This window comes from Glycine soja, chromosome 10, assembly GCF_004193775.1.
Source record: "Glycine soja cultivar W05 chromosome 10, ASM419377v2, whole genome shotgun sequence".
Lineage (NCBI taxonomy): Eukaryota > Viridiplantae > Streptophyta > Magnoliopsida > Fabales > Fabaceae > Glycine > Glycine soja.
Genome location: NC_041011.1, coordinates 32,579,562 through 32,592,674, shown reverse-complemented (window position 1 = coordinate 32,592,674; position 13,113 = coordinate 32,579,562). Strand labels below are relative to the sequence as shown.

Sequence of the window (13,113 nt, the reverse complement as noted above, 5' to 3'; positions counted from 1 at the left end):
ATTTAATTGGTGACTAATAACGAAATTACCAAAAAGTCTAACAAATAATCACATGATTTTTTTAAAATTGTATTTTTAATCTTTTATTAATTATTAATTGTTAATGCAGTACATTTTTTATGGACCAATATGACTACAGTTTAATACTTATTGTTATTGATAATCAATGTTTCTGAAACTATTACATTTGGGGACATATATATGGCTGTAGATATGGTGCATATCTTCATATTGGTCAACTGTTAGTGTTAGAAACTTCCTGCTTTGTTAAACTGAACCAATGATGAGTATTGAGTAGAAAACACACTAAGTTTGTTGTTTTCTGATTAATATATACTCCCTCCTTTGTTAAACGGCACCGTTGTGCACATCTTTCCTAATTGTGGGACTGAATTATATATATATATATATATATATATATATATATATATATATGCATTGGGTGTATATGGCAACTATTAATAATTAGCAGGGGTCTTTTTTTTTTCTGCTTTGTATATGGGTTATGGTACCCTGCCTTCACCATTATTTTTAATCGCATACTAAAAGTTTAGAACAATCTACTATTTAATTAATTAAATTAGATCTTTTAGTATCTAATTACAAATTACTTTATGCGTTGACATGTCATAAGTTTTTTTCCTGCATGTATTTTTTTTATCATAATTAATAATTAGAGTTGGTGGCATATAATTTAATGGGAGAGCATTTAATGCAGGAAATAGTAGTAGACAAATTCTGATACCATTTAATTCTATAATTTCTTAATTTAAATCTATTTAATTTTAATTTATTCATCCTCTTTCAATTTTTGAATAATATAATTATCACAGGAATTAAAGAATAGTCGTAATTCTTTTTTATTCTCTGATTTCTTTTTAATTTTTATCTAACTTTTAATGGTTTCAACTTTATAGTTCACAAATGAACTTTGGACCCTGTAGATGCAAGATAAACAATATTGTCTTATGTTCTTCATAGTTTGTATTCAATGTTTTATTTTTATTTTTATTTTTCTATTAACAACCTTGTCCCATATTGTAGGAAGATAATGAGTTGCGGCTTGTACCTATTGATAAATTATGATTGTGTTATTTTGGTGATGTTGCTCATCTTGCATGACAATCAGTGGGTCACAAGGTATGTATGAATTTCTGTATATGTATAGTTTTAAATTCTATATATGTATAATTTTAATTTAAATGAAACTGGATCGTTTTATTGTATTGATATAAATTTTGTGTCAAGAATTAGTCATCCTTAATATAATTTTGTTTAATTGATCAAGAGTATAGGATAATGCAAATTAAGGAAGTTTGGAGGATCAATTATTTAGGAGTGGAAATTAAAAGTGTTTCTTTTGTCCCAACTTAAAATTTGTTGTTCTATTCATATCTGGATACCTAGTGGTAGACTTTGAGTTTGTTTTTTTTTTTTTTTACAATTAGTGCCAATCTATAAGAACAAGGGGGATATACAAAATTGTGCAAATTATAGGGGAATCAAGCTCATGAGTCATACCATGAAATTATGGGAAAGAGTGATCGAACAGAGATTAAGAAAGGAGACTCAAGTTACTGAGAATCAATTTGGTTTCATGCCGGGAAGGTCGACCATGGAAGCGATTTATTTATTATGGCGGGTGATGGAGCAATATCGCATGGCCCAACAAGACTTGCACTTGATTTTTATTGACTTGGAGAAAGCGTATGATAGAGTGCCTAGAGAGATTTTGTGGAAAGCTCTAGAGAAGAAAGGGGTTAGGGTTGCATATATTCGAGCTATCCAAGATATGTATGATAGGGTATCGACTAGTGTTAGGACACAGGGTGGAGAGTCAGACGATTTTCCCATCACAATTGGTTTGCATCAAGGGTCAACCCTTAGCCCCTACCTTTTTACCTTAATTCTGGATGTCCTCACGGAACAAATCCAAGAGATAGCGCCGAGATGCATGCTTTTTGCAGATGACATAGTCCTCCTTGGAGAGTCGAGGGAGGAGTTGAATGAGAGGTTGGAAACTTGGAGACGAGCTCTAGAAACACATGGCTTTCGCCTAAGCCGAAGCAAATCGGAGTATATGGAATGTAAGTTCAACAAAAGAAGGAGGGTTTCAAACTCAGAGGTGAAAATAGGAGACCATATTATCCCTCAAGTCACACGGTTTAAATATCTTGGGTCTGTAATACAGGATGATGGGGAAATTGAAGGGGATGTGAATCATCGCATTCAAGCAGGATGGATGAAATGGAGAAAAGCATCGGGGGTGTTATGTGATGCAAAGGTACCGATCAAGCTAAAGGGAAAGTTTTATCGGACTGCGGTAAGACCGGCGATTTTGTACGGAACAGAATGTTGGGCGGTCAAGAGCCAACATGAGAATAAAGTAGGTGTAGCGGAGATGAGGATGTTGCGGTGGATGTGTGGTAAGACTCGACAGGATAAAATTAGAAACGAAACTATTAGAGAAAGGGTTGGAGTAGCGCCTATTGTAGAGAAGATGGTGGAAAATAGACTTAGGTGGTTTGGGCATGTAGAGAGAAGACCGGTAGACTCTGTAGTGAGGAGAGTAGACCAGATGGAGAGAAGACAAACAATTCGAGGCAGAGGAAGACCCAAAAAGACTATAAGAGAGGTTATCAAAAAGGATCTCGAACTTAATGATTTGGATAGAAGTATGGTACTTGATAGAACATTATGGCGGAAGTTGATCCATGTAGCCGACCCCACCTAGTGGGATAAGGCGTTGTTGTTGTTGTTGTTGTTGTTGTTCTGATTGTTTGGAATTTCCTCAATTATGTTGCAAGACAACATAAGTTAGGTATAATTGATAGGTTGATGTACAAAGTGGTAGTGTAATTTAGGTCATGTGAGGTTCACTTTGGTTACACTTAGGAGAATAGCATAGTAATCAAGGTGTTTAGGATATAATTTACTAGTTTTGATAAAAAGAACAAGAATACCCATTTTTTGGCAAAGTTGTACTTTAACCATTTATAGTAGAAAATTCAGAAGGAAACAATACTAATTGTGGGCTTGATTTGTTTTCAAGCCTCAACTCTTATCACTTGTACCTTGTCTTGGTTTTAGCAGAGAAAATAGCTTATCCCCTTGGAAAATGGTTTCCAGGCTTCACTAGGATTTGGAGACTCACTTTTGAAATGTATGGTTGAAAACGTTTTGGGTTTTGTTCAATTAGGTGGCTTGTGCAACTTCTGAAGGCATCATGGTGCCCATTGAAGTAAAACAACTTATGGTGGGCTCTTGTGGGCAAGGCCGGTTCCATGTGTACCATATATTGGTGTTCAGAATCACACCATGATACATCTTTAATATAGAATTAAAATTATAAGAGATTGACAAAACTTTCTCTAACAACCTAGGAAATATGAATTTTTTAGTGGCTAAGCATGCAAAGTGACATTTTTTGCATAGTTGCATCATATTGTATATTGATGTTTTCTAAGTGTCATATGTTGTAATTAGCAAATTTTTGTTATGGTTACTATATCAGATTTGAACCACTTCCAATATCAGCTACTCAGGGACTGGAACTGGAGAGCTTCTTCACCTTGTTTGTTCTGACCTATAGAAAATTGAGGTTTGTTTTCTATGAAGGTTGCATTCTCTTTTGTATATCATTGACAGTGGGTAAATTTAGCTTTTTTCTACTTTTATGTTGCAAGCAAGTTGATTTGATTATACGCTTGCACCATCCAATAATAAGTCATTAGATTTAGTTGGAATATTCTTGTTCATTATAATTTGCACACGCAGCTTCTTGTATTTATTCACTATATTTGTATTGTATAGACTGTAATTAGTATAACATGGTAGGAATATAGAAAAATTTATAGATTGTAATTAGTATAGCAATGTAGCTTCTTGCACTTATTCATTAACTAATTTGATAGCTGAAATTTTACTTGGGTTTATAAATTTTGCAAAAATAATAAAAAAAAAAAGCCACATTCTACATCGGTTGACTGATAGCCGATGTAGAAACCCTCTCAATTCTACATCGGTTGACTGATAACCGATATAGAAACACTCCCCATTCTACATCGATTTTACCCTCAGAATCGATGTAGAACACTCACATTCTAAATCGGTTGTACCATCACAATCGATGTAGAACAATCCTCATTCTAAGACGGGTCTGACACTATGTCCGTCTTCGTACCAATGCCCTTCAAAGACGGTTATTCAACCGATGTTGTTATTCAATGACAGGGGTCTACCACCACGCGTCATAACCGATGTAGAAAGGCCATTAGAACCAATGTAGAAGGCCTTTTTTTTAGTAGTGATACATTGTGTGTTGAACCATGTTAAAACTTTATGTCTTCTTTCCTTTCTCTTTATTCCTTTCCCTTTTTCTTATTGCTCTATACTAACAACTGGTATCAAGAGCTTTTGGTTGCTCCACGGGATTTCCTTAGTTTAGAGGAATTAGTGAGAGTCTTCTCAGTTTAAAGGAGGAGGCAGTGGGAGCAATGGCATTAGAAGAGGAGAAGGTGAAGATCAAGAAGTTCGATGACAGACATTTCAACTTTTGGAAGATGCAGATAGAGGATTATCTGAAGATGAAAATAGAGGATTATCTATATCAGAAGAAGTTGTATCAACCCTCATCAGGGATTAAGCCAGACGACATGAAGCAAGAAGAATGGAACTTGCTAGATCGATAGACTCTTGGCGTGATCAGATTGACATTAGCCAAGAATGTCGCGTTCAACATTGTAAACGAGAAGACTGCAGGCTTAATGAAGGCGTTATCAAATATGTACGAGAAGTCATCGATAGCCAACAAAGTATATTTGATGCGTCGGTTGTTCAACCTCAAGATGGGAGAAGGTATCTCTGTAACTGATCATATTAATGAATTTAATACTATTGTTGCCCAGTTGGAGTCAGTGCAGATTAATTAAATTTGAGGATGAGTGAAGGCATTGATTATATTGTCATCACTACCGGATAGTTGGGCTGCAACTGTTACTGCAGTTAGTAGTTCTACAAGGGAGAACACATTAAAGCTTAGTAACATCAGTGACTTGATCTTAAGCGAAGATGTTCGTAAGAGAGATTCAAGAGAATCTTCTAGTCACGTTTCCAATTCAGCATTGAATACTGAAGGCAGAGGAAGGAGTACCCAGAAGGATCAGAATGGTCGAGGCAAATCAAAGTCAAGAGGGAAAGGTCAGACAAAATTTCGAAGTGACATTATCTGCTGGAATTGTGACAAGAGAGGTCACTTTAGCACATTCTTGATCTGATCCTATTTGAGATTAAGTTTTGTAATTATAAACCTTTGAGCCTTCCTTTTGTACGTGGATCAGAAAATGCTTAAAAGCCATATAGAAAACCTTGATGATGTCTCTTCATGATTTGTGAAATACACCACCCGTGTCACTTCATACATAGTCATACACACTTCATCACCTTGAATTAGTCTCCTGCATCAGACAAACTATGAGCCTTCCTTCTGTGGATCAGAAAATACTCAAAAGCCATATAGAAAACCATGGTGTCTCTCCTTGTCAGGCCCAGTGGCCCTGAGCGTCCTCCAGAGGTGCAACTAGACCCACAACTAAAAGGGGTCCAATTTTTTTAAAAAAATTATAGTTTTGTAATGTTTTTCTTAATATTTTAAATTATTTTTATAAATAAATTAAAGTTGTTATTATATTTTATGTCTCCTTTTTTTATGTTAAAATGTGACATGATTAAAACATGTCACACTTTTAGTTAATTTTTTTAACGTGTTGTAATCATCATTCATATTGAAGAAACACAAAAAAAAAATTAAAATTATAAAGAAAATAAAATTAAAATTAATATTAATATAAAGAACAAAATATATATAAGTTTTAATATGAAGTGATATTCTATCAATGATAGATGATAATAATTGAGCTAGAAAATTTCCTTTGTGGAATCAAATATAAAAAATAAATTAAATCATAAATATAATCAACATTTAAAAATATATAAATGAATTAAAATTTTTAAAAAGAGAAGAGTTCCATGCGAGTTTACTCAAACTCGATATAACTCAACAACGGGATCAAGATAAAGTTAATCATGCATTTCGCTTGTCTCTTTGTCATGCCTATTATATATATAAATATTTATGTGTATGTAATTTTTTTAGAGATATAAATTTAATAATAGATGATGACATAAGAGTAAATTAAATAAATGAGTTATCCAAAAAAATATGACATATGTTTTTCAAATTTGTGAAAATTATGTTACTAGTATTTGTTTAGTTAAATAAAATGTAAGTTTAATTAAGATTTTCATACCTTAAATATAGTCCGTTTTCAAAAAACTTACCTAACATTCATTTTGCCGAGATACTTGGAAAATTTTTGCATTTCATTTTAGTACCTACCATCAGCATCCGTTAAATGATGATGTGACAAACAGAGTGTCACGTCATCACGCCTAGTCACTAACCACATAAGCACAGGCATCTCCACGTCATCAATTTTTGTTTTTTTAATTTTAAAAGAATGATATTGGCATTTGCAAAGGAGATTCTCCAAAACCTTAAGGCAAATTGAGTTGTCATCCACAGCAAGAACATGCATACCCATAGGAAAATGATCACAATCCCATCTTCCCTTTGGTTTTCCACAACCATATTGAGCCAACAAAGGCAAAAGCAACATACCCAGATGAGAAAACAAGGTTCTTGTGCAGAGATCAAACCTCGGAGACCCAAAAGCTTCAATTTTGAAAATGCGAACTTTGTTCTCTAGGCCTCTCTTTCACCAACAACAAAAAAAGGGCAAGAAAGAAAAGGGAGAAGAAAAAAATGTGGAACTGGAACAATGCTGTAAGAGTAATCCAACTGAACCCCATTCCTTCTCTCTGCATAGATCTACTCCTCCAACTCTCGCTTCACACAGTCGTGGCGCAAATCTACCTTTGTAGTGAACGCGCGCAACATCTTTGCGAGCGCTAGGGAGGCCGCGAATCGCCTCAAGCGCACCAGCGGAGGGCGGATCATTTTGTTCACGACATTGTAGGTGGTGGTGCTGAGGCCAAGCTTCAGTGCGTACATGACGTTGAAGATTGTGGTGAGAGAGGGGGAGGCTCTTCCGAAAGTTCATTTGGGTTTGAATCTAAAAGCATTTCCCTTAAGACATATTTATTCATGTAGGTTTACTTTCATTTTGTGTTAATTATAACTATTTGAATGTTTATTTTTCTTTTAAAAAAAAATTCATCACCTAGGACTTTTTGAGGTTTGTTGTGTTTTTTGTCCTTAGAAAGGTAAAGTATAAGGATATTGCTATGGATTCTTGAGATTCTATGTTTGGAGTGACTTTTGATCTAGAGGAAGAATATTTAGAACAATTTTGGGAGATAAATGAAGAAAAGTGATAAATTTTACAACTAAAGGACATGATGTACGTGTAGTGTTTTGGGAATATCTTGAGTTGTAGACATGAAAATTACATGAGACCTATGTCTATAAGGACGACATTATCTACAATTTTTGTGAAGACACCAAATCAAGAATCTCACTTCTTGAATGTGATTTGGGCTATGCAAGTGACTCATGTTGCAGCATGTTGTTGCGCCTTTGTTTATTTTATTTTAACTGTAATGTGCTTGGGCTTCTTTTAGGTTTTTCAGTTTAAATAGACCTTTCTAAGTTTTGTTTTGGTAAGTCTCTAATCGGGGGAATCCTAGGGAGGAGCGACAGCACTAGGCTTGGGATGAGGATGATGCTTTTCTTCTTTTTCTTTTGTGATTTAAATGTTCTTATCTTATATCTTGGTTTTGTTCTCTATGTTTAAGTGTTTTCTTTCTTTTTTTTTTTTTTTTGGATTTGGGCATAGCCCTTGACTATTGTTTATGATAATCTAGTTATTTTGAGGTGTTCTTCAATTCTTTTCTTTAAATTATTCTCTTATCAATTTTATACATGTGTAACGCTTGATCACCGTTTGCATGATGTTAGACGCCTATGGATGCACTAAGAGGTGAAGTTAGTGCATTGGAACCATAAGAGGAGAGCTTAATTAGTAAAGAGGGTAAAAAGTTTAACTAAACTTAGTACCACAAGAATAAAGATTAATTCAATTAGGCACATCTTTATTTCTTGGAAGCGACAAAAAATTACCTTAAATCAATTTGTCATTAAAGGAGAATTAGAGAGAACCTTGAATTGTTAAATTAGTTAAACAAGAGTTTTAGTGTGAAACTCCGGATTATTATTTTATCTAATTAATTCTTGATATTTTTCTTTATTTATTTTAAATTACTTTCCCTTTTATTTTATTCTCAATATTTTCTCTTTTCAATCAAATAAAATATCTTATTTTATCTTTTTGAATCATGATAAATTGGTAATCATAAAACACAATTCTTATGGATTCAATATTTTTTTACTTGACGACAACCTTGTACTTGCAGTTTTTCCATCAACCATCCAAAAAATATTTTTCAATTAATTGTTATTTTAAATTTCAATGAGAATATCAAACAAAAAATACCAAGTTCTAATGAAAAATACTTTAGAAAAAAAGATTATTTTTTAAATGTTATTAAAAAATTAAATAATATTAACCATTTTTTTTAATTTTCATATAAGTTAATCAGATTTAGAAGGTAGTATAAACCAATTTTCATGTATTATATTATATAGTGCTCCATCATTCTTCAATTTTGTCATCATATTATAAGGCTATCATCTATTTATAGAGACAGAGCAGAAAACCATGATTTGGACATATTAAATGTTGAAGAAAGCCAACTTTTGGAATGAATTAGAAGAAAAACACAAATAGACACGTTTCAAGAACATTTATGGGGCCATATAAACTATTATTTTATTTGATTTATGAGGCATTATTTCATCAATCATTCAATTATTATTATCATTATTATTATTATTATTATTATTCCTCTCCTTGATCTCTTCGAGATTACACAAAAGAAAAGCCAATCAAACAACCACCACTGTTCACTGTGCATTCAAACAGACAGGCCGTCCTCTCCTCTTTTTCCTCACTACCTCGTTGTTGGCAGAAACACCCTCCTTTTATACACCTCTCTCTTTTTTTTCCCACCCTTTTTCTCTTTGTCTTTCCATCATCAAGTTTTGAGCTTATTCATGACAAAAGTAATTATTCCATTCACTGTGATTAAAGCTAGCTCGTTGCTTTGCAACATTTTTTATAGTACCACAAGATTGAATAGAAGCAGCTTTTGATAATCCACATAACTTTACATACAAATCACAGAGAGAGAGAGAGAGAGAGAGAGAAAGTTGCATCACATGCAATCCACTTTCACATGCAAAGCCAAAATTTGCCTCAGTGACAAGAAAGGCACAAAACCCTCATCATATCAATGGCGCAGACACTAGTCTTGGTGTGTCCTCAAATGCACTGCTATAAGCTAGCACACACATATATATACCTGCATCTTCCTCATTCTACCAATATCTGAGCAATAGAATTTTATTATTGCTTTCAAACCAAATTGTTGAACCTCATTGAACCAAATCTCCATTGAAATTATTTTTTTCTAAACCTAGTATATCGCTGATTAAGAGTCAAAAACTAATCTTTGAAATAGTGATATCCAAAGGTTTTTTTGTTTAACCAAAACTCCAAATTCTCTTTTGTGAGGTATTATTGTTGTTGTGGAAGCTGCAACAAGTTGGAAAAAGATGAGAGCAGGAGTTTGCAGCATACAGCTACAGGCTCTGACATCAGAGGCTGCAACCCTAGTTAAACAAGCTGTTACTCTTGCCACAAGAAGAGGGCATGCTCAAGTGACCCCTCTTCACATTGCCACTGTCATGCTTGCTACTTCCACAGGCCTTCTCCGCAAAGCTTGCCTTCAATGCCACTCTCACCCTCTCCAATACAAGGCATTGGAACTTTGCTTCAACGTTTCCCTCAACCGTTTGCCAGCATCCACACCAAACCCTCTTCTGATAAGTCCTCCATATAATTCCACCACTACTACTCCCTCACTTTCCAATGCCTTGGTTGCAGCCTTCAAACGTGCTCAGGCTCACCAACGCCGTGGATCCATTGATCAGAACCAGCAGCAACCCATTTTGACTTTAAAGATTAAGGTGGAGCAGCTCATAGTCTCTATCCTTGATGACCCTAGTATTAGTAGGGTCATGCGAGAAGCTGGTTTCTCTAGCTCCCTTGTTAAAACAAGGGTTGAACAAGCTGTTTCAATGGAATTAGTTTGTTCACAGCAACAAGCTTATTCCAAGGAAAACACCACCGAGCTTCAAGTTCTTGGTGGTGGTACTAGCAGCATGCCCCCTTCTAGATCCTTTGGTCATTTTGGAGGCTCATTCAAGTCTATGGAGGACCTTGTTCATGATGATGCTGGTGATCATGTAGTAGATGATGTAACTAGTCTTTTGAGCGAACTTGTGAGCAAGAGAAGAAACACAGTCATTGTTGGGGAGAGTCTTGCTAGTCCTGAGGGAATAGTTAGGGGACTGATAGAGAATTTAGAGAGAGGGAGTGTTCAAGGAGAGTTGAGGTTTGTACAATTTGTGAGTCTCCCTCTTGTCTCCTTCAGGAACATTGGCAAGAAGGAGGTTGAAAGGAAGCTTGTGGAGCTTAGAAACCTTGTAAAAAGTCATGTGGGAAGAGGGTTTATTCTATACTTGGGTGATCTGAAGTGGTTGTTTGAGTTCTGGTCAAGTTACTGTGAGCAAAGAACAAACTACTACTGTTCTGTGGTGCATATAGTGATGGAGCTTAAAAAATTGATTAGTGGAAATGGGGAGAATGGTAGATTGTGGCTTATGGGGATTGCAACTTTTGGAACATACATGAAGGGCCAAGCATGTCACCCCTCCCTTGAAACTATTTGGGATCTTCACCTCTTTACAGTTCCAGTGTTACTATCATCCTTGAGACTTGGTTTAACTTTTGATAGGTAGTTAATTCATCCTTCTATATACTTCTCTATTTTCTGCTTTGAGTGTTACTATTATTGTATTTTTTTAGTGATATTGAATTTGCTGTTGTTTTTCTGTTTCAGTGATTTTCAAGTTCAGGAGAGAAGCAAGGTAACATTCAAGGACGAATCTTTTGAAGAACGAGCCAAAGTGCGCAAGTATCTAACTTGCTGCAGAGATTGCTCATTAAATTTTGAAAAAGAAGCTAAAAGCACCACTAATAGTATTACTATAAGCAAGAGAGATTGCACCACTAACTTGCCAACATGGCTCCAAAATTGCAAGGAAGAGAGAAGTCGCATCATGGAGAATCAGGTTCTTATCTTAATTAACCACTCTTAATTCAAAATAATTAATAATAAGGCATTAATTTATGGACAAAAGTCTTGATAACTGATGTTTCTGTGTTTTTTGTTTTGAACCAGGAAAATGCTAAGCTTAGGGATATTTGTAAGAAATGGAACTCATTTTGCAGTTCAGCGCATGGATTTCCTTCCAATCCTGAGAAACAATTTTTTTTCATTTCATCCTCTCCTTCATCCCCTACTTCAGTCTCTTCACATGAAAGAAAGCTTAGTTTGAATCTGAAACACCTAAATTGGCCACTCATTTCTGAACCAAAACAAGTACCTAAAGAATGTGAGTTATACACTGAGACTACTGTTAGTGATGATTCCTATGAAGGAAACTTGATAATGTTCATGCCAGAGAAGAACATTCCTAAGCCAGACCTTTTGTCAAATCCCAATTCTAGCCCCAATTCTGCTTCTTCAAGTGAGGCAGTGGAAGGTTTGGACAGCACTCAAATATTCAAGGAGCATAATGATGAAAATCTGAAGATTCTCTGTGATGCATTGTTGAAAAAGGTTTCACAACAGAAAGAAATAGTTAAGGAGATTGCAAGCACTGTGCTTCTTTGCAGGTCAGGAATGAGAGGAGTGAATCACTTAGTGAAGAGAGATGATAGGCAAGAAATTTGGTTTTTCTTTTTAGGTTTGGATTCTCAAGCAAAAGAAATGGTCTCAAAAGAGCTAGCTAAAGTTGTTTTTGGCTCTTACAGTAACTTTGTTTCCATTGGTATAAGTAGTTTCTCTTCCACTCATGAGGAGTCCAAAAATAAAAGACCAAGAGATGAGTTTGGTGGCAGTTATCTTCAGAGGTTTGGGGAAGCACTGAATGAGAACCCTCATAGGGTGTTCTTCTTGGAAGATTTGGAGCAAGTTGATCATTTTTCTAAAAAGGGTGTTAAGAAAGGAATTGAAAGTGGAACTATAACCCTTCCTGGTGGTGAATCTGTGCCTCTCAAGGATGCAATTGTCATTTTCAGTAGTGAAAGCTTCAGTTCAGTGCCAAGAGCTTGTTCTCCTGCAAGAACCACTTCTCCATTTTCCGATGAAGACATGGAAAAGAATAATATTAACAAATCAGAGGAGAAAACTCCATGCCTCTCTTTGGATTTGAACATGGCCATTGAAGTTGATGTGCAAAAAAATGTGCATTTAGATGGAGACACTGCTGAGATACTAGAGTTAGTTGATAAGCAAATTAATTTTAAAACATGAGAGGGAAAATATAGTTTTCAATATGTTTTATTCTTTTTCGGGTGATAATTTTGTTATATATGTTTTCCACTTATTTAGTGTTGCTTAGTTAGACACTTGGTGAGGGAAAGTACGTAATACAAAACTGTTAGATAGAGGTACAGTTTTATGTGTAATTTACAAGCTTTGATGGGGTTGGTACACCTAGGAGATCATGCATCTGTATATATGTTAAGTAATCTGATATTTTTTCTTCATGTGATAGTGTGGCTGTTGTTTTATGTTAAAAACTAATATAAATCATGGATTTTCATGAAATCTTATCATTTAATTGCAAATATTATATATATATATATATATATATATATATATATATATATATTATTGTCATTAACACATTTTTAATTAAATTAACGTATATATTATTAATATGTTTTGCATGAAAAATGCAGCAAAATCCTTATTGATTTGCATGTAATCACTAACCAACGAATACTACTTCTCATCTTTAAACAAAACCAAAGTTCTGAAACTCCCACGTATATGTCACACAAAGTTAAACAATTAGTTCCAATGTTTTTCAAGTCAATTAATTTGACGATCATATTTAAC

General features: G+C 34.6%; 1 protein-coding gene across 2 annotated transcripts; it reads left to right on the top strand.

Annotated features, from left to right (window-relative positions):
* The first annotated feature begins 1,124 nt into the window (after positions 1-1,124).
* On the top strand, positions 1,125-12,820 carry LOC114369889 (protein SMAX1-LIKE 3-like). 2 transcript variants are annotated; one of them, XM_028327160.1, is made up of 5 exons: positions 1,125-1,140; positions 3,515-3,601; positions 9,654-10,938; positions 11,044-11,275; positions 11,386-12,820. In XM_028327160.1, exons 3-5 carry the CDS (start codon positions 9,695-9,697, stop codon positions 12,520-12,522), a joined length of 2,613 nt encoding a protein of 870 aa, XP_028182961.1. In that variant the 5' UTR covers positions 1,125-1,140; positions 3,515-3,601; positions 9,654-9,694; the 3' UTR covers positions 12,523-12,820. The 2 variants fall into 2 exon arrangements, with proteins under 2 accessions (XP_028182961.1, XP_028182960.1); XM_028327159.1 differs by lacking the exons at positions 1,125-1,140; positions 3,515-3,601 and having other exon boundaries at positions 8,597-10,938.
* The last annotated feature ends 293 nt before the right edge of the window (positions 12,821-13,113 follow it).